The sequence below is a fragment of the Narcine bancroftii genome, chromosome 4 (genome assembly GCF_036971445.1).
Source record: "Narcine bancroftii isolate sNarBan1 chromosome 4, sNarBan1.hap1, whole genome shotgun sequence".
NCBI classification, from domain to species: Eukaryota; Metazoa; Chordata; class Chondrichthyes; order Torpediniformes; family Narcinidae; genus Narcine; species Narcine bancroftii.
In genome coordinates, this window is record NC_091472.1 from 103,221,909 (window position 1) to 103,245,425 (window position 23,517).

Sequence of the window (23,517 nt, forward strand, 5' to 3'; positions counted from 1 at the left end):
CTGCCACTCAGAAAATGAGCCATTTATCCCAACTCTCTGTCTTCTACCTGCCAGCCAGTTCTCAATCCACATCAATACTTTGCCCCCAATCCCATGAGCCTTGATTTTGGAAGCCAGTCGTTTATGCGGGACCTTATCGAAGGCCTTTTGGAAGTCCAGGTGCACCACATCCACTGGCTCTCCCCCATCTATTTTACCTGTCACCATCTCAAAGAATTCCAATAGATTTGTCAAGCACGATTTACCTTTTGTAAATCCATGTTTACTCCGTCCGATCCCTTCTCTGCTAGTCATATGCTCCGCTATTACATCCTTAATAATGGATTCCATCATTTTGCCCACTACTGATGTAAGGCTCACCGGCCTATAATTCCCCGCTTTTTCTCTACCCCCCTTTTTAAATAGTGGGGTGACATTAGCTACCCTCCAATCCATGGGTACTGATCCTGAGTCTATCGATTTCTGGAAAATAATTCTTAAAGCATCTGCTATCTGAATGGCCACTTCCTTAAGTACCCTAGGATGTAGATTATCAGGCCCTTGGGATTTATCTGCCTTCAATCCCATCAATTTTCCCAAGACCATGTCCTTAGAGATACTGATTTCTTTCAGTTCCTCCCTTGCATTAGTCTCTATGTTTCCCAACATCCTTGGGAGGTTATTTGTATCCTCTCTTGTAAAAACAGAACTAAAGTAAGAATTTAAATGGTCTGCCATTTCCTTATTCCCCATTATATATTCCCCTGATTCCGACTGCAAAGGACCTACTCTGGATTTCACCAATCTTTTCCTCTTGACATATTTATAAAAGCTTTTGCAGTCGGTTTTTATATTTGCCGCAAGCTTAACTTTCGTAATTTATTTTTGCTCTCTTGATTAATCCCTTTGTCCTCCTTTGGTGCATCTTGAACTGCTCCCAGTCTTCGGTTGTGGTACTTTTTTTGGCCATTTGATATGCTCTCTCTTTGGACGTAATGCTGTCTCTAATTTCCCTTGTTATCCACGGTTGAGTCACCTTTTTTGGTTTATTTTTATGCCAAACCGGTATAAACGATTTTTGCAATTTCTCCATTAGATCTGTGAAAGCTTTCCATTGTCTATTCACAGTCAACTCCCCCATAAACACCACCCAATCAATCTTACTCAACTCCCGTCTCATACCATCATAATTCCCTTTATTTAAATTCAGGACCTTAGTCTCGGTTTTAATTTCATCACTCTCCATGTCGAGTGAGAATTCAATCTATTGTGATCGCTCCTACACAAAGGGCCTCGTACAACAAGATTGTTGATTAGCCCCTTATTGCATAATACCCAATCTAAAATGGCCTGCTCCCGAGTTGGTTCCTCGACATATTGGTCTAGATAACCGTCCCGTAAACATTCAAGGAATTACTCCTCCTCTGTATTTTTACCAATTTGACTAGTCCAATCTATATGCAAATTAAAGTCTCCCATGATGACAGCTGTTCCCTTATTGTACGCTTTTCTAATTTCTCTTTTAATGCCTTCTCTCACCTCTACACTACTATTTGGAGGCCTATATACCACCCCCACTAACGTTTTCCGCCCCTTGCTATTCCTCAATTCTACCCATATAGATTCCGCATCTTCTGAGTTGATATCCTTTCTGTCAATCGTATCGGTCCCTTCTCTCACCATCAATACTACCCCACCCCCTTTTCTTTCTTGCCGATCCCTCCTAAATATCGTGTACCCCGGGATGTTAAGTTCCCAGACTTGCCCACCCTGCAGCCATGTTTCTGTAATCCCAATCAAATCAAATTTGTTTCTCAATTTCCACAGCTAATTCATCTACCTTGTTCCGAATGCTTCTTGCATTAAGATATAAAGCCTTCAGATTTGCTTTTTTCACCCTCCTTGCTCTTTCTGATTTTTTACTTTCGCTGCCTAACCTAACTTTTCCTGTTTTATCTTTTCTGTCCTTTGCCCTATCATACAGGTTCCCATCCCCCTGCCAAATTAATTTAAACCGCACCCGATGGCTGTACCAAACCTAGCTGCCAATATATTGACCCCTTTTGGGTTTAGGTGTAACCCATCCTTCTTGTAGAGGTCATGCCTTCCCCAAAAGAAATCCCAATGATCCAAGAAGCCAAAACCCTGTCCTTTACACCAGCCCCTCAGCCACACATTCATTTTTCTTAACCTTCCATTTTTGTCCTCAGTTGCACTTGGCACAGGTAGCAAACCAGAGATCACCACCCTGGCTGTCCTATTTCTTAGTTTCTGTCCTAGCTCTCTGTAATCCTTTTTCAGTACTTCCTCCTTTTTATCTATGTCATTGGTACCCACGTGTACCAAGACATCAGGCTGTTCGCCTTCCCCTTTTAGAATACCCTGGACCCTATTTGAGATATCCCGCACCCTTGCACCAGGGAGGCAGCACACCATGCGGGCATACCTATCTGGCTCACAGAATCTCCTGTCTGTATTTCTGACAATGGAGTCCCCAATGACCACTGCATTCCTCTTTACCCTTTGGTCCACCATGCCAGGCTCAGTGCCAGCGACCTGGTCACTGCTGCCAGCTTCTGTCAGGTCATCTCCCTCAACAGCATCCAACAAAATATACCTGTTACTGAGAGGGATAGTCACAGGTGTGCTCTCCATTTTCCTGGTATTTTTGTTCCCTCCCCTGACAGTTACCCACTTATCTGACACATCTGGTCTTGGGGTAACTATGTCCCTGAAAGTTGAATCTATCAACTCCTCACTCTCCCTTACCAGCCGTAGGTCCTCAAGTTGCAGCTCCAGTTCCCCAACTCGGTCCTTAAGGAACTGCATCTCGGTGCACCTGACGCAGATGTGGCTATTTGGGAGGGTGGGACTCACCCATGGTTCCCACATCTGACATCCAGAACAAAACACTAACCCCATAGGCATGACTGAGCTAAAATAATGCCACTTCCCTTTCTCCTCGCCTGCTTTTGCCTTAGCCTGTTGAGCCAAAGGCTGGAAGTCCCACTCCTTCAGTGCCCCACTCACTCAGTGCGCCGCTCCTCGCTGGCCGCTCCCTCCCCTTTTACTGGCCCCTTGACCAATTAACCCAGTCACTCTCTCCAAGCTCCTACTCCTCTGACTCACAGCTCAAACTCCAGCTGCTGCCTCCTCAGGCTCCCAGCCCGATTTGAGTAGGCCCAAGCCCCAGTAAGCCCTTGTATTTAACTGCTTACCTCCACGTCACTCTCTCCGAGCTTCTCCTCCTTTGACTCCCAGCTTGAATTTACATATAGATTGGACTAGCCAAATCAGTAAGTCCAGCTATTTATTCTGCTCACCCTCTGATGCTGTCTCTTGGCTCCTCCTCCTCCTCTCACCCGACACCAGGCACTGACTCACTGTCTCCTCTGACCCCGAGTCTGGCCTTGGTATTGAGAAAGATTTTGCGAGTGTATGGGTTTCAAATGTCTGATCCACCACCTCCATAAAGATAGGCATCAGGAGATCTTTGAATTCCCTCTAAAACGCTGGGGGAGCCCATCCTCCCCTGGACACTTACTAGGTTGTAACAGATTCAATGCTCTTCCTTTTTCTTCTTCTATGAAGGGGCATTCGATCCCTCCTGATCTTCCTGACCTAAATTTGATAACTCCAATTTTGACAGGAAATCATCAATTTTCTCAGGCTTCCCAGTGATTCTGATTTATTAAAATTTTTCATAAAATTGTTTGAAGGCTTCATTTATTTCCTTCGGCTTGTATGAGATCCTGTCGTCCCCTGTGTGAACTGCATTAATCATTCCTGAGGCCTGTTCTGCCCTCAGCTGCCAGGAGAGGACTCTATGGGCTAATTCCCCTAGCTTGTAATATTTCTTCCTCGATCTTAATACGGCCTACTCTATCGTATGTGTTTGGAATATATTATATTTAAGTTTTTTGTTTGTCAAAGCCTGATCATTTTCTTCTGAGTCTGAGTTTTGAAAGTATTTTTCTAAGTCCACAGTCTCCTGTTCCAATTCCTCTACCTCCCTTAAATAGTCTCTTTTAACTGCTGTTGAATATCCAATTATTTGACTTTTTAAGTATGCCTTAAGAATGTCCCAAAGAAGGAATTTGTCTGCAGTCGAGTTACAGTTGGCCTCACAGAACACGTCTATCTGTGTTCTAACAAAGCTATAAAACTCCAGCTTCTTCAATGGCAATGGATTAAGGTTCCATCTGTACATTGTCTCCAGTTTATCTGACATTGTAATTGTCAATGTCAAGAGGGAATGGTCTGACAAAAGTCTCGCCATGTACTCGGTGTCCATGATTCTACCTTCTATTTGGGTTGATGCCAAGAATAAATCTATCTTGGTGTAGGAGTCATGCTGTCTCGAATAAAAGGAATAATCCCTTTCCCTTGGATGCTGTCGACTCCATGCATCTATTAAATTCAGCTCTTTCATGAATGCCTGGGTAGTTTTAACTGTCCTGACTTTGGTTACCTTTCTTGATGACTTATCTAAGACTGGATCCAGACAAAAAGTGAAATTCCCCCCCACTCCACCCCCAAAACCAGGATGTTTTTTCTTCCCTCTGCCAATTTCAAGAAATTAACTTGTATAAATTTCTCATCTTCCCATTTAGGTGCATATATGTTCAATAAGTACAGGATTCTGAATGTATCTGACAGTGCACCATCACAACCCTTTCTGCTATGTCCATGACCGTGCTTTCCACCCTCACTAGAACATTTTTTTCCCTACCAAAATCGCCACACCCCCCCCTTCCTGGATGATGCTGTTACCTGGCCCACCCACCCTCTCTTCAGTTTTTGGTGTTCACGTTCTGTTAAGTGTGTTTCCTGAAGAGAAGTTGTATCCACTCTGAATTTTCTTATGTGTGCCAAGACTCTTTTCCTCTTGACTGTTCCATTTAATCCATTTACATTAAAACTAATGCATTTTACACAGTTGGACATTGCCCCAGTGACCCCAATATGTCACTGCCCAGCACTTCAGAGATCTAACTCTGAAAAAAAGCCCACAGGGTTCTCCCCCTCGATGCTCTCCATCAGCCCCACTATTTTTGTATCGTTTCTTCGGCTATAATTTTCCAGGGCATCCAATTTATCCCAGACATGTTCGCTCTTCCTCTTCCTCACCAACATTCCGCCACCCCCTCCCCCCCGACATGCACTCCAAGCCGGTCTGGGTTAGCGTTACTTCCCTGAATTGGTCTTACCTCGGCATTCCTGAAGGGTGTCTGCAGTGGGCATCGAGGCGGCATTGCCATTTTCCTACCAAGATGCATCTCAGGTTGATCTCCTGGCTTCAGAGCTGATTCCTTGCTGCTCTTGCTGGCAGTTTTGTTTAGTTTTGTCATCTTGCTGCCGCCTTCCTTCACCTCTAGTGAGTATTTTGACTATTATTTTGATGTTTTTCTTGGTTCATCTTCCTTGCAGATCTGGGAGCTCTGGAGTTTTGCCTCCTCTCACTCTCCTCATATCATGTGACCTCGACCCCAGCGATCTTCTCTCATGTCTTTTCCAATAACCAGGGATATATTCCATGAAGCTCAAGGGTCTGGTACACCTTACTGCTCCTCAAAAGATCCCACTCTCTAACTTTCCTGATCTCAGAATGTTCTAACACAGGAGCCTTCTCCACATTGTACTCTCTATCACTATCCATGTCCTCCTTCTTGGCAAATACCAATGCAAAGTACTCATTTAGAACCTCGTCCCCTTTCCCCAACTCCAAGGATAAACTCCCCCCAACATGACCTAGAGTGGTCTTGTCCTCTTGTTTTTAATGCAAGTATAAAATACCTTAGGGGGTTTTCTTTAATCCTACTTACCAAGGGCATCTCATGTCCCCTTTTTGGCTTCCCAATGCTCTGCTTCAAGTCTTTACTGCAATTTTTATATCCTCCAGGGCCCTGTCTGATTGTCGTTTCCTGAACCTTACCTCCTTTTCCTTCTGGATCGAGTTCATGACCTCTCTCATTGTCCAAGGTTCTCTTGCCTTACTATCCCTGTCCTCCCACTGAAACGTGCTGGTCCCGGACTCTAATTAGCTGGTCCTTTAACAATTCCCACACGTTTGTTCTGGGCTTGGCTGATACCTGATAACAGCTGGTCCCGATGAACTCCTCTTAGCTCTTGTCTAATCGTGTCACAATTTGTCCTCCCACAATTCCCACTGATCCAATTATTAATTTGTGGACCTTCCATGAAGCCCTCATTCTGGACAACATCCCTCACCCCTGCTCTCAGTTTTACATTGGTGTAGCTAACAGATTAATTGACCCCAACTCTGCAAGTTCTAGCCTTATCCATTGGGCTAGCATGTGGGCATTTTGAAGGCCTTTTCAAATTGAAACATTGGATTTGCTTATCTCTCTTCAAAGAGTACAATGCAGTCCAGTACAGCAGTGAGGTAGATCAGTTAATTGAGTGGTGTCACAACAACCTTGCACTCAATGTCAGTATAACAAATGAATTGATTGTGGATTTCAGGAAGAGAAAGTCAGGAGAACACAACGAACTCCTCATCAAGGGGGACAGCAGTGGAGAGGGCAAGAAACTTCAGATTCTTGGGTGTCAACATCTCTGAAGGCCCATCCTGGGTCTGTCATGTAAATGGAATTATGAAGAAGGCATGCCAATGGCTATATTTTGTTAAGAGTTTGAGGAGACTTGATATGCCACAAAAGACTCTTGCAAATTTCTGCAGGTATGGAGGTGCCAATGCACAGGGCTGGAAAAGGCTACAGAGGGTTATAAATTCAATCAGTGCGACTGTAGCTATTAGTCTTCACTCTATTAATGATGTCTTTAAGAGATGGTGCCTCAAGAAAGCAGATCTATCATCAAGGACCCTCACTACCCAAGCTATGTCTTTTTCTCACTGCTTCCATCAGAAAGGAGGTACAGGAGCATGAATGAAACAAAATAGGCTGCAGATGCTGTGATTGTAGTAAACACATCGAAATACTGGAGGAACTCAGCTGGTCTTTTCAGTATCTGTAGGAAACAGATATATTGCCGACGTTTAGGGCCTGAGCCCTTCTTCAAGGAAAAATCTGTAAAGGTAGAAGCAGGATATATCAGAAAGTCTCAGAATTCAAACAATAGAGGAATCCAGACCAACAAAAGGTGTCAATTGGATGTGATAAGGGTCTAGGTAGAATTTATCACGTCTGTGCAAGACAAGGAATGGAGATACGACAGGGAAGTGGTGAGATTTTAACGAAAGCTAAAGAAATTGATATTAATGCCATCTGGATAGAGGGTGCCCAGTCAGAAGATGAGGTGTTGTTCCTCCAGTTTATAGGTAGTCTAGTCTTGCAGTACATGAGACCATGGTCAGCAATGGAATGGGACATTGAAATAGGAGGCCACTGGGAGATGACGCTTTTGCGGCGGACAGAGCCGAGGAGCTCAACAAAGTGATATCCCAGTCTGTGTCCAGTCTCTTGCACATTTTGTGCAAGAGCATGAAGCCACATCCAATGTTACAAATACAGCTCCTTCTTTTCACCATCAGATTTCTGAACGGACAGAGAACCTATAGACACTATCTCACTTTTCTCTTTTCTTCACTACTTATTTTTTAAATATCTTATATTTATGTAATTGTACATTTATTGTAATTTTTGCACTTTGTTCTGCATCATACTGCTGCCACAGAACAACAAATTTCATGACACATGTACTTGACAATAAACCTGATTCTGACAAGGAATCATCCAGGTGGACTACAAGGTGTTGGTTCCCTGGAAGTTTGTATCTTTCTAGGGTTTGTATGGATTTTTTTACCCTGAATTCCAGGATGCATTTGGAGCACAGTTCACTGAATATTAACTGTCTTTCTTGTGTAGTAGTATGACATCCACATCCTCCAATCCTTGGTCTGCAGTTATAAAACACAATTAGTCTTGCCCTTCTGTTCTTCTATCCCTAGGTCATTTCAAAACACAGATGCATTAGTTTATTTAATATCACTCTTTCATTTTGATCTTGTATCCACCTGATCTTGATAAATAGGATGCAAAGCTTTGTGAGCGTGTGCACAAGGAGTAGGGTCCTCCTGTCTCACTGTTTGGATAGTTGATCTGTTTGCAACCTTTGCTCCACATGCCTGCCAGCCCCTTCATAACCTTACACCACCCCTCACCCCCTTGCTGATTGAGAATCCACCAACTTCTGCCTCTATATGTTAAATTACTGCTTCCATTGCCCATGGAAGAGAATTCCTAATGCACGTGTGGCACAGGCAGTAATACCGAGATTACTCCCTTTGGGTTCCTTTTTAACTCGCAAGTAACAACCCCTCTTTATGAAATGGTGACTCTTGCTTTGGATTCTTCGACAAGAGGAGTGCCCTCTTCTCATTCACCATCAGAACTTCTAAAGTCCAGCAGACGAAAGCCTGACCGACCTTTCCGCACGTGGAGACCTGCCCATTCCAGTTATTCATTCAGTAAATCTTCTGGGATGATTTTAACCATTAACATCCTTCATAGCAAGGAACAGGCCCTTCCCATTTGTGCCAGCCAGGTTGGCATTCTGGGATAGTCCCATTGGCCCTCATTAGGTTCATGTGCAAATGAGAGAAAAAAACCCACTAAATTTAAATTTAGGCATACAGCACAGTAACAGGCCATTTCAGCCCATGAGTCCGTGCTGCCCAATTAACCTACAGTCCCGGTATGTTTGTAACGGTAGAAGGAAACCAGAGCCCTCAGGGAAAACTCAGGCAGACACTGGGAGAACGAACAAACTCCTTACAGACAGCATGGGATTTGAACCCCGATCTAGATTGCTGGGGCTAACTGCTGCGCCAACCATTCCACCCACTTTGAGAGAAGAAATGGTAAACAAGAAAATGTACAGATGCTGGGGTCGAATGCAAACATAGAAGTGCTGGAGATGCTCAGCAGGTCATACATCATCCACAGGAAGTAAAAGGCAGTCAATGTTTCAGGCCTGAGTCTTTCATCAGGAATGTCAAAATGCAGCTAGTCACCTGAATAAGAAGGTGAGGGAAGGGGAGGAGCACAAGGAGGAGCACAAGTTGACAGGTATGAAACTCTAGGTGAATACCAGTGGCTGGGGCAAAGAGAAAGAAGCTGAGAAGTGATTGTTTGCTTGGGGTAGGATTAGTGTTGATGAATGGTTGATGGTAGGATGGACTCAGTGGGCTGAAGAGCCCAAGCCTCTATGACTCTGGATCTGTCTTGGCTAAAAGTAGCTTTGCTCTGACTATTGTGCTCAGGGACCTGAAGTGAATCATCCCCCTTCACTCTATAATGCAGTTCACAAGATCTGAGTCTTGATGTTTTAATTCTGAATTGCTCTATTATTCTGAGGAATAAAATAAATTGGATGGAAAGGGCTATGGCCCATCACTTTCTGTTAAACCGATGATTAAGCACACTGCCCTTTGGAGAACGAACTGGAATTGGGATTTGTGTCAAAACAAGTTTTTTAAAAAAAAATGTAACTGTTAGTGTTAAACTTGTTATTGTTAAACTCCCCGCAGCTAATCCAAAGAAAGCTCAGCCCCAGCTTTGCTTTCCAACACAGGAATTTCTCTTACTAGCTCTTCAATGTTCTGAGATTCAAAACTCTTCCCCACTGCCTGTTACTGCTGCAGTAATGCCTCTTCCTATTTATACACCTTCTTGCTCTTCTGTGTTTGTTCCTTTTTATTATTTCGTGTCATCTCCTTTAGCCCTAGAAATGTTGCATCTTTGCAATCCTCCAGATGGATCGCTTCTGTAACCCTCCACTTCTATCTTTGGCACAATTCATCGCATACCCACCTTTGTCCTTAGCCAGCCTCTGTAAAGCACTAATGATGCCTTTGTGAGGTCTTTTGCTGTGATGAAGGCAACATACAAATGCAAATTGTTGAAAGCAAGTAGTTGTGCGGAGAGAGCTCTCGAGGCTTGTTCTGCAGATGTGGAAAGAGATTCAAGATGTGTTCTCGTCGTCTTTTATGTCTTAACGCCACTCTGTTCCTCCCCCACCCCTGCAACTATTGAATTTTTAGGTAATAATTTGGGACCCTATATTTGGCATAGTGGTTCTGAAGCCACCGAGGAAGGAAGAAGGAAGATTTATGCAGCTTGGTTTAAAAAAAACCTCAGTTTTTGAGTTTTAGCAGTAAATGATACATAGATAAAAATAGTAAATATCCAAGAAAGTAACTATATTGGTAAATATAACTATGAATAACCTATGATATATAACCAAAAGGCAGAAAAAATTATACTAATAATCTAACACTACCCTTGTAAAGTTGTTGGTTGAACATGCATGCTCCATTACTATAAAAAAGGAAACAGCCAAATGGCATCTAAGTAGCCTTATAAATTTTGAAAATAATTAAAAAAGGATCCCATAAACTTAGTTAAAATTCATTTCAGTAGTAGAACATCTAATTTTTTCCAAAGTCAGACATGCCATCGCATCAGACAGAAACTGGGTCTGTGTAGGAGGGACAGCATCTTTCCATCTCATCAATACAGCTCTTCCAGCAATAAGAGAAACAAAGGCAACTACATGGAATTGTGACCCAGACAACTTCAAGTCAGTTGGCTTACTTATTCCAAAGAGGACAAGAAAAGGATTAGGAGTCAAATTAATATTAAAGACAAGGTTTGACAAATACTTTCCCAATAATTGGAAAGAGAAGAACATGACCACATTTGAAACAATGTGCCTTCTTACAACTATTGCATTTTGAGGAAATAGGAAAAAAAATCTTTTTTCATTTAATGCACTTTTTATTTTGTAAACTACAGATGACCCTTTATGGGGAAGTAAAATGGCGTAGAGGATTTGGTCCTCACTGTAATTATAAACAGAAAGTTTATATTTGAATATAATTTGAAAACCAACAAGGTCGGGTCAGATACAGCAATGAGCTCTCTGAACCCTTCTCCATTAACAATGGCGTGAAGCAAGGCTGTGTTCTGGCACCAACCCTCTTTTCAATCTTCTTCAGCATGATGCTGAACCAAGCCATGAAAGACCCCAACAATGAAGACGCTGTTTACATCCGGTACCGCACGGATGGCAGTCTCTTCAATCTGAGGCGCCTGCAAGCTCACACCAAGACACAAGAGAAACTTGTCCGTGAACTACTCTTTGCAGATGATGCCGCTTTAGTTGCCCATTCAGAGCCAGCTCTTCAGCGCTTGACGTCCTGCTTTGCGGAAACTGCCAAAATGTTTGGCCTGGAAGTCAGCCTGAAGAAAACTGAGGTCCTCCATCAGCCAGCTCCCCACCATGACTACCAGCCCCCCCGCATCTCCATCGGGCACACAAAACTCAAAACGGTCAACCAGTTTACCTATCTCGGCTGCACCATTTCATCAGATGCAAGGATCGACAATGAGATAGACAACAGACTCGCCAAGGCAAATAGCGCCTTTGGAAGACTACACAAAAGAGTCTGGAAAAACAACCAACTGAAAAACCTCACAAAGATAAGCATATACAGAGCCGTTGTCATACCCACACTCCTGTTCGGCTCCGAATCATGGGTCCTCTACCGGCACCACCTACGGCTCCTAGAACGCTTCCACCAGCGTTGTCTCCGCTCCATCCTCAACATCCATTGGAGCGCTTACACCCCTAACGTCGAAGTACTCGAATGGCAGAGGTCGACAGCATCGAGTCCACGCTTATGAAGATCCAGCTGCGCTGGATGGGTCACGTCTCCAGAATGGAGGACCATCGCCTTCCCAAGATCGTATTATATGGCGAGCTCTCCACTGGCCACCGTGACAGAGGTGCACCAAAGAAAAGGTACAAGGACTGCCTAAAGAAATCTCTTGGTGCCTGCCACATTGACCACCGCCAGTGGGCTGATAACGCCTCAAACCGTGCATCTTGGCGCCTCACAGTTTGGCGGGCAGCAACCTCCTTTGAAGAAGACCGCAGAGCCCACCTCACTGACAAAAGGCAAAGGAGGAAAAACCCAACACCCAACCCCAACCAACCAATTTTCCCTTGCAACCGCTGCAATCGTGTCTGCCTGTCCCGCATCGGACTTGTCAGCCATAAACGAGCCTGCAGCTGACGTGGACTTTTTACCCCCTCCATAAATCTTCGTCCGCGAAGCCAAGCCAAAGAAAGAAAATGGCGTAGAGGATTTGGTCCTCACTGTAATTATAAACAGAAAGTTTATATTTGAATAATGAATTTGGAGGTGTATCTTAAATCCACAATGGATTGCAGGTTCTACGTTCATTTATTTTTTTGTACTTAAATTCAATTACATACATTTTTCTCTTGAGTCCTCAAATTGCAGACTCAAACTGCTCCCTCCTTATCCCAGCCATCTTGCTTTACTCTCCCTTCTCTCACCTATAGGTGGATACATATGACAAGATTCTCAGGATATGACACTGGTGCACAGTGTCTGTCCCTGTCGGAGATTTCTGGCAGGAGGGTAATGGAAGGGAGTGCTTTGATCATTTTTCAAGCAGGGCCTCATTTGGTTTGCCAGCTGGATGATCAGAGACCCCAGTATTGTCCAGTCCTTGCCCTGTCACATTTACATCCAGCGAAGTTTAGAGACGATGGCAGTCGAGAAGAATTTTTAGTTCGCTCAATGGTCAGTATCTTTTGACCACAAGAGATGAAATTATGTACCTTTTGAGGTCCAGAGCTGGGCCACATGCGTAGGTTCTGCCAGCAATGATCACGTCCCAAGAATGAATAACCAAAATAAACGGCTATACCTGAGCCATGAACAAAAAGTTGTTTCCATTTTGGAATGCTGCGTTGTCAGGTTTCTCATTCTCATTTTTAAAAAAAAGTTTATTATTCTTTCTGCAGTCGTTTTTGTATCGGAGCAGTGGGAGCAAGATCAACATCTGTTTGCAATTTGCAGCATTGACTTTCAGCAGAATCACATCTGGAATAAGAAGATTATTATTTTAATTGCCTTGGGTAGAATTTATTAGCTCAGAGCTCCTTCTGAGGTCATAGTTTCCTGGTTAGCTGACTATTTTCTTGAGTGTACTCCAACTTCGTGGGGTCCTACTGCTGAGTAGGGATAGTGATCTTTATAGGCACTTTCCATGTTTGGCTCGAAGCTCATTACACAAGGTGTACATGATTGAGTATAATGGCTCCTACTGGTGAAGCTGGTGTCCATCAAGGAGTTGTGACCAGTTAACCCAATATGAGCTTGCTTTGGAGATTGATGGGCCTAGACCACTGTCTTTAAAAGGTTTGTACGTTCTCCCCATGTCTGTGCGAGTTTTCCTTCGGGTGCATGGATGGGCACCACCCATCCAGTTCTTGATCTCCATCCTGTATTCAGTCTCCTCATTCCCAGTTATTGCACCAGCAACGGTGGTGGCATCAGTGAATTTGTAGATTGAGTTGGAGCTTCGCTTCACTACGGGGACATGGATGTGCAGGGACTAAGCACCCAGCCTTGGGTCAGCCAGTGAGATGGTATCTACCATTGACCTGTTGTGACCATGGGCGAACTGAAGTGGGTTACTAGCCGACAGTCATAGAAGCAGGTCATCTTACTCTTCTTGGGCACCAGAATGACGGATGTCCTTTTGAAGCAGGTGGGATCTCAGACTGCTGTAGCGGGAGGTTGAAGGTGTTAACGAAAACTCCAGCCAGCTGGTTCACACAGGGTTTAAGGATATGGCCACCAGGAACACTGTCTGATACAGATGCTTTTTGAGAATTCACACTCCTGAAGGTTCTGTTCACAGAAACTGGAAGCAAAGTGGAGGCTGGGGGCTCATGAGGGCCATCATTGTTTTCCCTTTCAAAGAGAGCTTAAAAGGCATTGAACTTGTCTGGTCAGGTGCATTGCAAGTGATGATACTGCCTTGTGGGATATGATGGTGTGCAAGCCCTGCCACTGTGTCAGGCGTCTGTCTGAGACTCCAGTTCGGTCCAGAATTTTCGCTGCGTTGGTGATGGTCTTCCTCAGGTTGTCTTGGGTCTTTCTTTATGATTCTGAATCTCTTGTCCTAAACACCACAGATCAGGTCTGCAGCATTTTGAAGATCTCCAGCTAATGTACACTAGGACAGTGTCAGCAGGTACACACTGGACAACAGAGTTCCTGATGATGTCAGTGAAAGATTAATTCAGATGTGCCGCCGATTCCTGGAATGTTGCCCAGTTCACAGACTCCAGAGAATCACAAAGCTGCTCTACTGTCTCCCCAGGCCAACTCTGTCCAGTCAACACCGCTGATTCCGTGCTCTTCCACTCTCCCACCTCCCCTGGCCATCACTGTCCAGTCTTCACGATTGGTGTTCTTCAGCCTCTGAGCATGTCCAGGAAGGTTGAGAGTGCTTAATTTCTCCCCCCCCCCACCCCCGAGTCCCCAGTTCAACAGTGGTCGAGGGTTATTGATCCCTCTGATGCAGTAGTGGTTGAGGGTGTTTAATTCCACCGCGCCCCCCCCCCCCCCCCCGGGCGCAGCAGCCATCGAGAGTGTTTGGTGTCATAAAAGTCGTGCTGATGGTAGTTTGGGAGGATCTTCTTTAGGCTGACCTCTTTTAAGCTCCCGATGATGGTTGAGAAGGCGTTGGGATATGCTATGTGATGTTTGTTGATCACAGTTGCATAGATTCTCCAGTGTTAGCTTAATGTCTGCCTGTTGAGGAATGTAGACAATGGAAGTGAACTATCTCAGGAGCTAGAAAAACCTGCATTTCAGGACCAGGTGTTACAGATGAGGGGAACATCCCTGGGACAAGACATGAAGAGTTGACCATGAAGCAGCGTGAAACACAAAAGTCTGCAGGCACTGTGATTGGAGTGAAAAGGTATAAAAGGGCTCAGGCCATGAACTCTGTGAGACCTGCTGACTTACTCCAACATTTGTGTCTTCCCTAACCATGAATCAGACCCCACCGTCTTTTCCATTACCTGCGGACATCATCCAATCCATGTGATGGAGGGAGAAATCTTGAGCATGAGAGTTCATGGAGTTGGGGTGAAGCATGTCCCTCTACTACAGCAGACTTATCCTCACTGAGACACTCTAGACACTGTATGTTGGCTGGAAGGATGCCAGGAAGGGGGAGTGCAGACTCCTGAGTTTCAGTCTCACGTGGAGTCCACATTGGTGGCAATGTTTTCAAACACTATGGAGGCACCAATGGTGTGTTAATTGACCTTGTGTGCAGTAGCTCATGTAAATGACTTAAAAGCCTGTCCGTCTCAGCAATGCTTTAGTTGCCTTTGCTTGATATTTTGCCAACTGGGTGTTTATTTGGAAATGATTGTAGGATCTTCACACCAACAGGAAGATGGAGCCTGACTTTGCTGGTGCTCCATTCCCAGTTCAATACTTTGTTTCTCCCATTGCCCCTGAGGGAAGGTTTCTTCAGTGAACAGTCTAACAGGTCAACTCTCACGTGCATGCAACCAGATAAAGTAGAAGGGCAAGCTGTCAATTATAGAGTTTAGAATTACAATGAAGGAAGAAGACTAATTCCTAAATAGCAACGGCAACATGAGAACAATGTCGATGGGTTCATTGAAAAGTCTGATGGTTTCAGGGAAGGAACTGTCCAAGTCTTTTAGTGCACATTTTTGCACTTTTGATATGATGAGAGGAGGGAGAAGAGAATGTGCCTGGGGTATGATGGGTCCTTCAGTGATTTGCCTGCCTTTCCTTGGCAACGGGAAATGTAGATCAAGTCCATGGAGGGGAGGGAAATTTGGGTGATGTTCTGAGCTGCATTCACCACCTTCTGTAGTTTAATCTGATCTTGAGCAGAGCAGCTCCTGTCCCATGCTGTGATGCAAGTCTGCTTTCAATCCCGTAGATATTGAGGGACGAGGTGGATTTGCCGAACTTGCCTAGTCTTCTCAGAAAGTAGTCGTGTTGGAGCACTTCCTTGATCGTCGTGTCAACGTGGTTGGTTCAAATCATGTCGGGAATTGAACCAATTTGTGCTCTCACTGGGCGACCATTTGTTTTTGGAAGGTGTTTCAGCGTCTGTGCTGCACAGTTCCATTTTGTCCGGTTAAGCACTGTCCCACTGTGCACATTTTGTCAGATCAATGTCCAACGGGCCAATTATATGGATGCACATGAGATGATCCTTAACATTGTTGAAATGCAGCTCAGAGGAAGGTTTTGAGTGCTCTGTATATCTCCCAGTCCACAACTCTTCCATTCTTGATGATCTTGACAAACATCTACAGCTTTGTATTGGAAAGTGTGTTAACTGGCTCTATCACAGCCTGGTATGGGGGATCAATACATCTGAGCGGAAAGCCCTGCAAAAAGTAGTGAACACAGCCCAGTGCATACATCATAGGCAAAACTCTCCTTACCATTGAGAAAATCTATATGGAACACAGCCGTTCGAGACCAGAAGCAATCAAGGATCCACACCAAAGTCATGCTCTGTTCTCACTGCTGCCACCAGGAAAGGGGTGTAGGTGCCACAAGACTTATACCTCCAGATTCAGGAAAAGTTTATGCCACTCCACCATCGGACTCCTCAACAACAAATTCAGACACTCATGAAAGGACACCGACTTTGCACATTATTTATTACTGAATATTTATTTTTTATGCATTTGCACACAGTTTGTTGATTTCTTTCTTTGTTTACATTTCTCTTTTGTTTACGTATCTTTTATTGAGAACTTTTTTTTTACTGAGAAGTAGAAATTCTGCCTGGCCTGCAGGAAAAAAAAATCTCAGGGTTGCGTGTAATTTCATGTATGTACTCTGACAATTAAATCTGAACGTTGAATTTCGATTACCCTTGAGTCTCTCAATTTGGTAGTTTTCAATGATACAATTTCTCTCACGAGGTCACTTTAGTGTTTGTTTCGTGATAGGTCAATCAGACTGACGTGGTAGTGGTGACCAGCCCTGCTCCAGCAGACCATGGAGATGATTGGCTGAGAGCTGACACGACCATAATCGCCTACGATGTGCCAGGTAAAAGGGCGCTTGGAATGGAGGTGTAAATGTTAAGGTGCAATAACATAAAAATGGTTCTGTAATGAAACGGGTTTTTATGATACGCAGCAATTTTTGTAATGTGAGGCATTTGAAAACGACGTCACTTGTTCTACAGCAAACGTGGCAGCCAAAATGCGCAGGAAGCCTCAACAATGAAATAATGGCTACACAATTTGTTTCAAGGACGTTGGATGATTGGATAAGTGTTTTACCAGGAATAACCTGCCTGCTTTCCAGTGAACTTTCATGAACATTGAAATAAGGCTTTGGTTTAACAGTTCATCTGAAGATCAAAGAATTCTTGAGTGGGAGTATCTGTTCAGGTTGCAAAACATCCCCTAGAGGGAGAGTGTACCTGGAAATGTCGTTATACAAGCATTTGTTGTGATGGAGGCAAATCTATAATCATATTATGTTGGGAGCAGTCCAAATATTTTGCAGTGTGAAGATGTTTCACCATGTTACGTACATACAGCACAGTAACAGGCCCTTTTGGCCCACAAGCCCATGCCGTCCAGTTACCCTGTAGGTTTTGAACAGTGTGAGGAAACCAGAGGACCTGGAGGAAACCCATGCAGACATAGGGAGAACGTACAAGCTTCTTAAAGGCAGCGTGTGATTTGAACCCTAGTCCCGATGACAGGTGCTGTAACAGTGTTGTGCTAATCGCTACAGTACCATGCCACCCAATGTTGTTGGGGTAATGGCAGTATCTAGCAAAACTGTGTGTGCACAACAGGATGTATTGTAAAAGTGATGGCACTGACGACCCAGGTTCAAATCTAGTGCTGTTTGTGAGATGTTTATACGTTCTCCTCATGACCTGCATAGGTCGGGGTACTCCAGATTCTTCCACATTCCAAAGATGGACAGGGTTAGCTGTCACATGGGTACATTTGGGCAGCATGGGCTCATGGGCTGAATGGGCCTGTGACCATGCTGTGTCTCTCAAATAAATTAAAATATATATATATATAGTAGCCCCACCCCTGCGATTTTGCTCCAAGCTCATGATTTTGGCCTTGTCCACCTCTGCCTTCACACACCTGCCTGCTCCCTCAGTGTGGAATGCAAAAGCTACCTGCCAGGAGAGCTATGATGCAGTAATGCACCTGGCTGTGGCGGCTTCTTCCACACGTGTGGACAATATCACCACAAAAGAGAGTAGGTTACTCCACCTCTTACTTGATGGAGAGCCATCTTGATGGGGTCATGATCTTTCACTGATTTACTGTCACACAGCTCTCTGATAAGGCATTCCTTCTTGCGGAAGATGTGGAAGGTCCACTGCCTTGTCCTGCAGGAGATGCTGACCAGGACTGTCCAATTCGGCACTGTTGGTGAAATTCCAGAGCTGAATCTTTCTGTCTGGCTTCTGCAGAGGTGCTGTCAGCCTGTCTCTGTTACTGACTGCCCAACTGGCTCTTCCAACTCTTCAACCCCATGAGGGTTGAAGCTCCCATGTCAGTGGCTGTGTCTCTGGCACTGGGTCGGCCTCTGAGGCTCAGAAGAGTAGGGAAAGAAAGAGAAGGGCAATAGTCATAGGGGACTCGATGGTCAGGAGTACAGACAGGGATTCTGTGGACAGAGCAAGGAGAACCGGATGGTGGTTTGCCTCCCTGGTGTCTGGATGTTGCTGCTTGAGTCCAGGACATCCTAAAGGGGGAGGGAGATGAGACAGAAATCGTGGTACATGTAGATACCAATGACATAGGGAGGAATGGAGAAGAGGTCCTGAAAAGTGAGTACAGGGAGTTAGGTAAAGAGTTAAAAAGTAATCTCGGGATTACTGCCTGTGCCACATGACTGAAAGCAGGAATAGAATGAGATGGAGGATGAACACGTGGCTGAAGGGGTGGAGTAAAGGGCAGGGATTCAAGTTTGTGGATCACTGGGACCATTTTTGGGGTAGGTGTGACCTGTACAAAAAGGACAGGTTGCATTTGAATTCCAGGGGGACCAGGATTCTGGCGGGGATGTTTGCTGGGGTTACTCAGGAGACTTTAAACTAGAATGGCTGGGGGAGGGAACCAAATGAAGGAGAACAGCAAGGAGAAGGTTAGAGTGCAATCAGAGAAAACTTATAGACAGTGTTTGGAGGGGGGGGGGCGGGGGGAGGCAGGTGTTCGAAAAGGGCGATGCTCTATACGAAGATGGATAGAGGTCGATTGCAAAAGATCATAAGAGAGGTGTTGGTAAAGATAGGGGCATAAAGGAAGTAAAAAGTGGGAAATCTCTAAAATGCATATATTTTAATGCTTGAAGCATTGTAAGGAAGGTGGATGAGCTGAAGGTATGGATTGACACTTGGAAGTATGACGTGGTAGCGATTAGTGAAACGTGGTTACAGGAGGGATGTGACTGGCAGCTAAATATTCCTGGATTTAGTTGCTTTAGGTGTGATAGAACTGGGGGGGCAAGAGTGGGTGGAGTGGCACTACTTGTTGGAGACAATATTACAGCGGTGCTTAGGTGCGATAGAATAGAAGGGTCGTCCAGTCAGGCCATTTTTGTGTGGAATTGAGGAATGGGAAAGGGGAAGTTACAATTATAGAGGTGTATTATAGACCACCGAATAGGGAACGCGAATTAGAGGAACAAATTAGTAGGGAGATAGCAGATATTTGTGATATGCACAGGGTAGTGATTGTGGGGGATTGAAATTTTCTGAATATTGATTGGGAAACCATTCCGTGAAAGGGCTGGATGGGTTGGAGTTTGTAAAATGCGTGCAGGATAGCTTTTTACATCAATACGTGGAAGTACCAACTTGAGAGGGAGCTGTGTTGGATTTACTGTTGGGGAATGAGATGAGTCAGGCGACAGAGGTATGTGTGGGGAAGCACTTCAGGTCCAGTGATCATAGTGCCATTAGCTTCAAGGTAATTATGGAAAAGAATAGGTCTGGGCCCAGAGTTGAGGTTTTTGAGTGGGGGAAAAGCTAGGTTTGAGGAGATGCAAAAGGATTTACAAGGGGTGGATTGAGACAATTTGTTTTCTGGGAAGGATCTAATAGAGAAATGGAGGTCTTTTAAAGGAGAGATTTTAAAAGTACAAAATCTTTATATAGGTTGAAAGGTAAGGTCAAAAGTTTGAGAGAGCCATGGTTCTCAAGGGATATTGGAAACTTGGTTTGAAAAAAGAGGGAGTACTACAATAAATATAAGAAACAGGGGAAAAAGGAAATGTTTGGGTACTATATTGAATTTAAAAAGAATCTTAAGAAAGAAATAAAAAAAGCAAAAAGAAGATATGAGGTGGCTATAGCAAGCAGGGTGAAAATAAATCCAAAGGATTTCTACAAATAAGTAAATAGCAAAAAGAAAGTGAGAGACAAAATTGGTCCAATAGAGAATCAGAAAGGACAAATGTGTGTGGAGCCAAAAGAGATGGGGGAGGTCTTGAACAATTTCTTTTCCTCAATATTTACTGAGGAGAAGGATATTGAACTGTGCAGGGTAAAGGAAGCAAAGGGGGTAAATATGGAGACTATAATGATTAAGAAAGAGGTAGTACTGGAGCTTTTGAAACATATAAAGGTGGATAAGTCTCCAGGTCTTGACAGGATTTTCCCCAGGACCTTGAGAGAAGTTGGTGAGGAAATAGCGGAGGCTCTGGCAGTGATTTTTCAAATGTAATTAGAGATGGGTATAGTGCCGGAGGATTGGCGTGTTGCGCATGTGGTTCCTTTGTTTAAAAAAAGGTTCAAGGAGCAAGCCTAGCAATTATCGGCCTGTAAGTTTGACGTCTGTGGAAGGTAAATTGATGGAAAGCATTCTTGGAGATAATATATATAAGTATATGGAAGGACAGGGTCTGATCAGGGACACTCAACGTGGATTTGTGCGTGGAAGGTCGTGTTTGACCAATCATTTTTTTAAAACTTTATTTATTTGTTCAAAAAACAAATATGACATATACAGCAATTAAACATGAACATTTTTTATAGATATAAAAAAAAAAGAAAAAAAAAGAAAAGAAGAAAGTGAGAAACCCCCCCCTCAGCCAACTCTCCTAAGGAGAGCCATTTAAAAAAAATGAGATTAAAAAAAGTTAAATATACATATTAAAATCTAATCAATGTAAATTGAAATGTAAATATTCTGAATATAACAACCACTTATTAATAAAAAACTATAATTATCACGTGAAACATACATAATTTTTTCCATTATTAAACAATATATCATCTCATTATGTCATCTATTAATATCAATCATATTTGTATCTTTCCACATACTAGCAATACATTTTTTCGCTATGGATAAAGCTAAATATACAAAAGCAAGCTGAAACTTATTTAATCCCAAGCCTTTCAGAGGTTTCAAACTACCCAATAAAAATACTGTTGGATCTAAAACTATTTTAATCTTATACAGATATACTAAAAATGATTGAATTTTCTTCCAAAAAGATTGTATATGTATACATGACCAAACAGCATGAAAAAAGTTCCAACTGTAATCACCACATCTAAAACACAAATCTGATTCATTAAAACCATATTTTTTTAATTTTTCAGGTGTCAAATATAATTGATGTAAAATTTGTAATTAATCATTGCATAACGTCCATTTATCAATCTAGTTACACTATCATAACAAATAACCATATAACCACTTACAGCACAGAACAGGCCAGTTCGGCCCTACTAGTCCATGCCGTAGCAAATCCCCACCCTCCTAGTCCCACTGACCAGCACCCAGTCCATACCCCTCTAGTCCCCTCCTATCCATGTAATGATCCAGTCTTTCCTTAAATGTAACCAATGATCCCGCCTCGACCACGTCTACCGGAAGCTCATTCCACATCCCCACCACCCTCTGCGTAAAGAAATTTCCCCTCATGTTCCCCTTATAATTTTCCCCCTTCAATCTTAAACCATGTCCTCTAGTTTGAATCTCCCCCTTTCTTAATTGAAAAAGCCTATCCACATTTACTCTGTCTGTCCCTTTTAAAATCTTAAACACCTCTATCAAGTCCCCTCTCAATCTTTTACTCTCCAGAGAAAAAAGCCCCAGCCTGCACAACCTTTCCCTGTAACTCAGACCCTGACAACATTCTCGTGAACCTTCTCTGCACTCTCTCTATTTTGTTTATATCTTTCCTATAATTTGGTGACCAAAACTGTACACAGTACTCCAAATTTGGCCTCATCAATGCCTTGTAGAATTTCATCATAACCTCCCTACTCTTGAATTCAATACTCCGATGTATGAAGGCCAACATTCCAAATGCCTTCTTCACCACACCATCTACCTGAGTATCAACCTTGAGGGTACTATTTACCATAACTCCTAAATCCCTTTGTTGCTCTGCACTCCTCAATTGTCTACCATTCAATGTATATGACCTATTTAAATTTGCCTTTCCAAAATGCAGCACCTCATTTCTCTGTATTAAATTCCATCAGCCATTTCTCAGCCCACACCTCCAGCCTTCCTAAATCACCTTTTAATCTACGGTAATCTACCTCACTGTCCACAACACCACCAATCTTTGTGTCATCCGCAAACTTGCTTATCCAATTCTCTACCCCTACATCCAGATCGTTAATATATATAACAAATAATAGTGGACCCAGGACCGAACCCTGAAGAACTCCACTAGTCACCGGCCTCCAATTGGACAAACAATTTTCTACCACTACTCTCTGACACCTTCCATCCAACCACTGCTGAATCTGTTTCACTACCTCCTTATTTATACCTAATGCCTCCACCTTTTTTCCTAATCTCCTGTGGGGAACTTTGTCAAAAGCTTTACTAAAGTCCAAATAGACAACATCCACAGCTTTCCCTTCATCAACCTTTTTTGTAACCCCCTCGAAGAACTCAATCAGGTTTGTCAAGCATGATCTACCCCTGACAAAACCATGCTGATTACTCCCTATCAATCCTTGTACCTCCAAAAATTTGTAAATAGCATCCCTCAGAACACTTTCCATCAACTTGCCCACCACAGACGTCAGACTTACAGGCCTATAATTCCCAGGTTTGCATTTGGACCCTTTCTTAAACAGCGGAACCACATGCGCCACCCTCCAATCCTTTGGTACCACCCCCGTGGCCAGTGACATCCTAAATATCTCTGTTAATGGCCCCACTAACTGTCCACTAGCCTCCCTGAGTGTCCTAGGGAATATTTTGTCCGGTCCGGGAGATTTATCCACCTTTATCTTTTTTAACACAGCCATCACTACCTCCTTGGTTATCCTTATATGCTTCATGACCTCCCCACTATTTTTCTTTACTTCAACTGGTTCAACATTTTTTTCCCAAGTGAATACCGAGGCAAAGAAATCATTTAAAATTTCCCCCATTTCCTCAGACTTCTCACTCAGCCTACCCTCGCTATCTACAAGGGGTCCAATTTTATCTCTCACTAATCTTTTACTTTTAATGTACTTATAGAAACTGTTTGGATTTATTTCTACTCTGTCAGCCAAAGGCTCTTCATGCCTTTTTTTGGCCTTTCTAATTTCTTTCTTAAGATTCCTTCTACACTCCTTGTAGTCCTCCTTCAACTTCTCAGCTCCCTGCTCTTTATACCTCTTGTACACCTCCCTTTTTCTC

The 23,517-nt window shown here is 43.5% G+C and overlaps 1 protein-coding gene across 4 annotated transcripts in view; it reads left to right on the forward strand.

Annotated features, from left to right (window-relative positions):
- mthfd1l (methylenetetrahydrofolate dehydrogenase (NADP+ dependent) 1 like) overlaps positions 1-23,517 on the forward strand; it is a 198,225-nt gene that overhangs the window by 40,492 nt on the left and 134,216 nt on the right. For all 4 annotated transcript variants that reach the window (XR_011355972.1, XM_069932267.1, XM_069932269.1 and 1 more), the window contains exon 8: positions 16,816-16,918. Coding sequence is in view for 3 of the 4 variants with exons in the window: in XM_069932267.1 (XP_069788368.1) it covers positions 16,816-16,918 (103 nt within the window). In the remaining variant the exon portion in view is untranslated. The remainder of the gene's footprint in view (positions 1-16,815; positions 16,919-23,517) is intronic.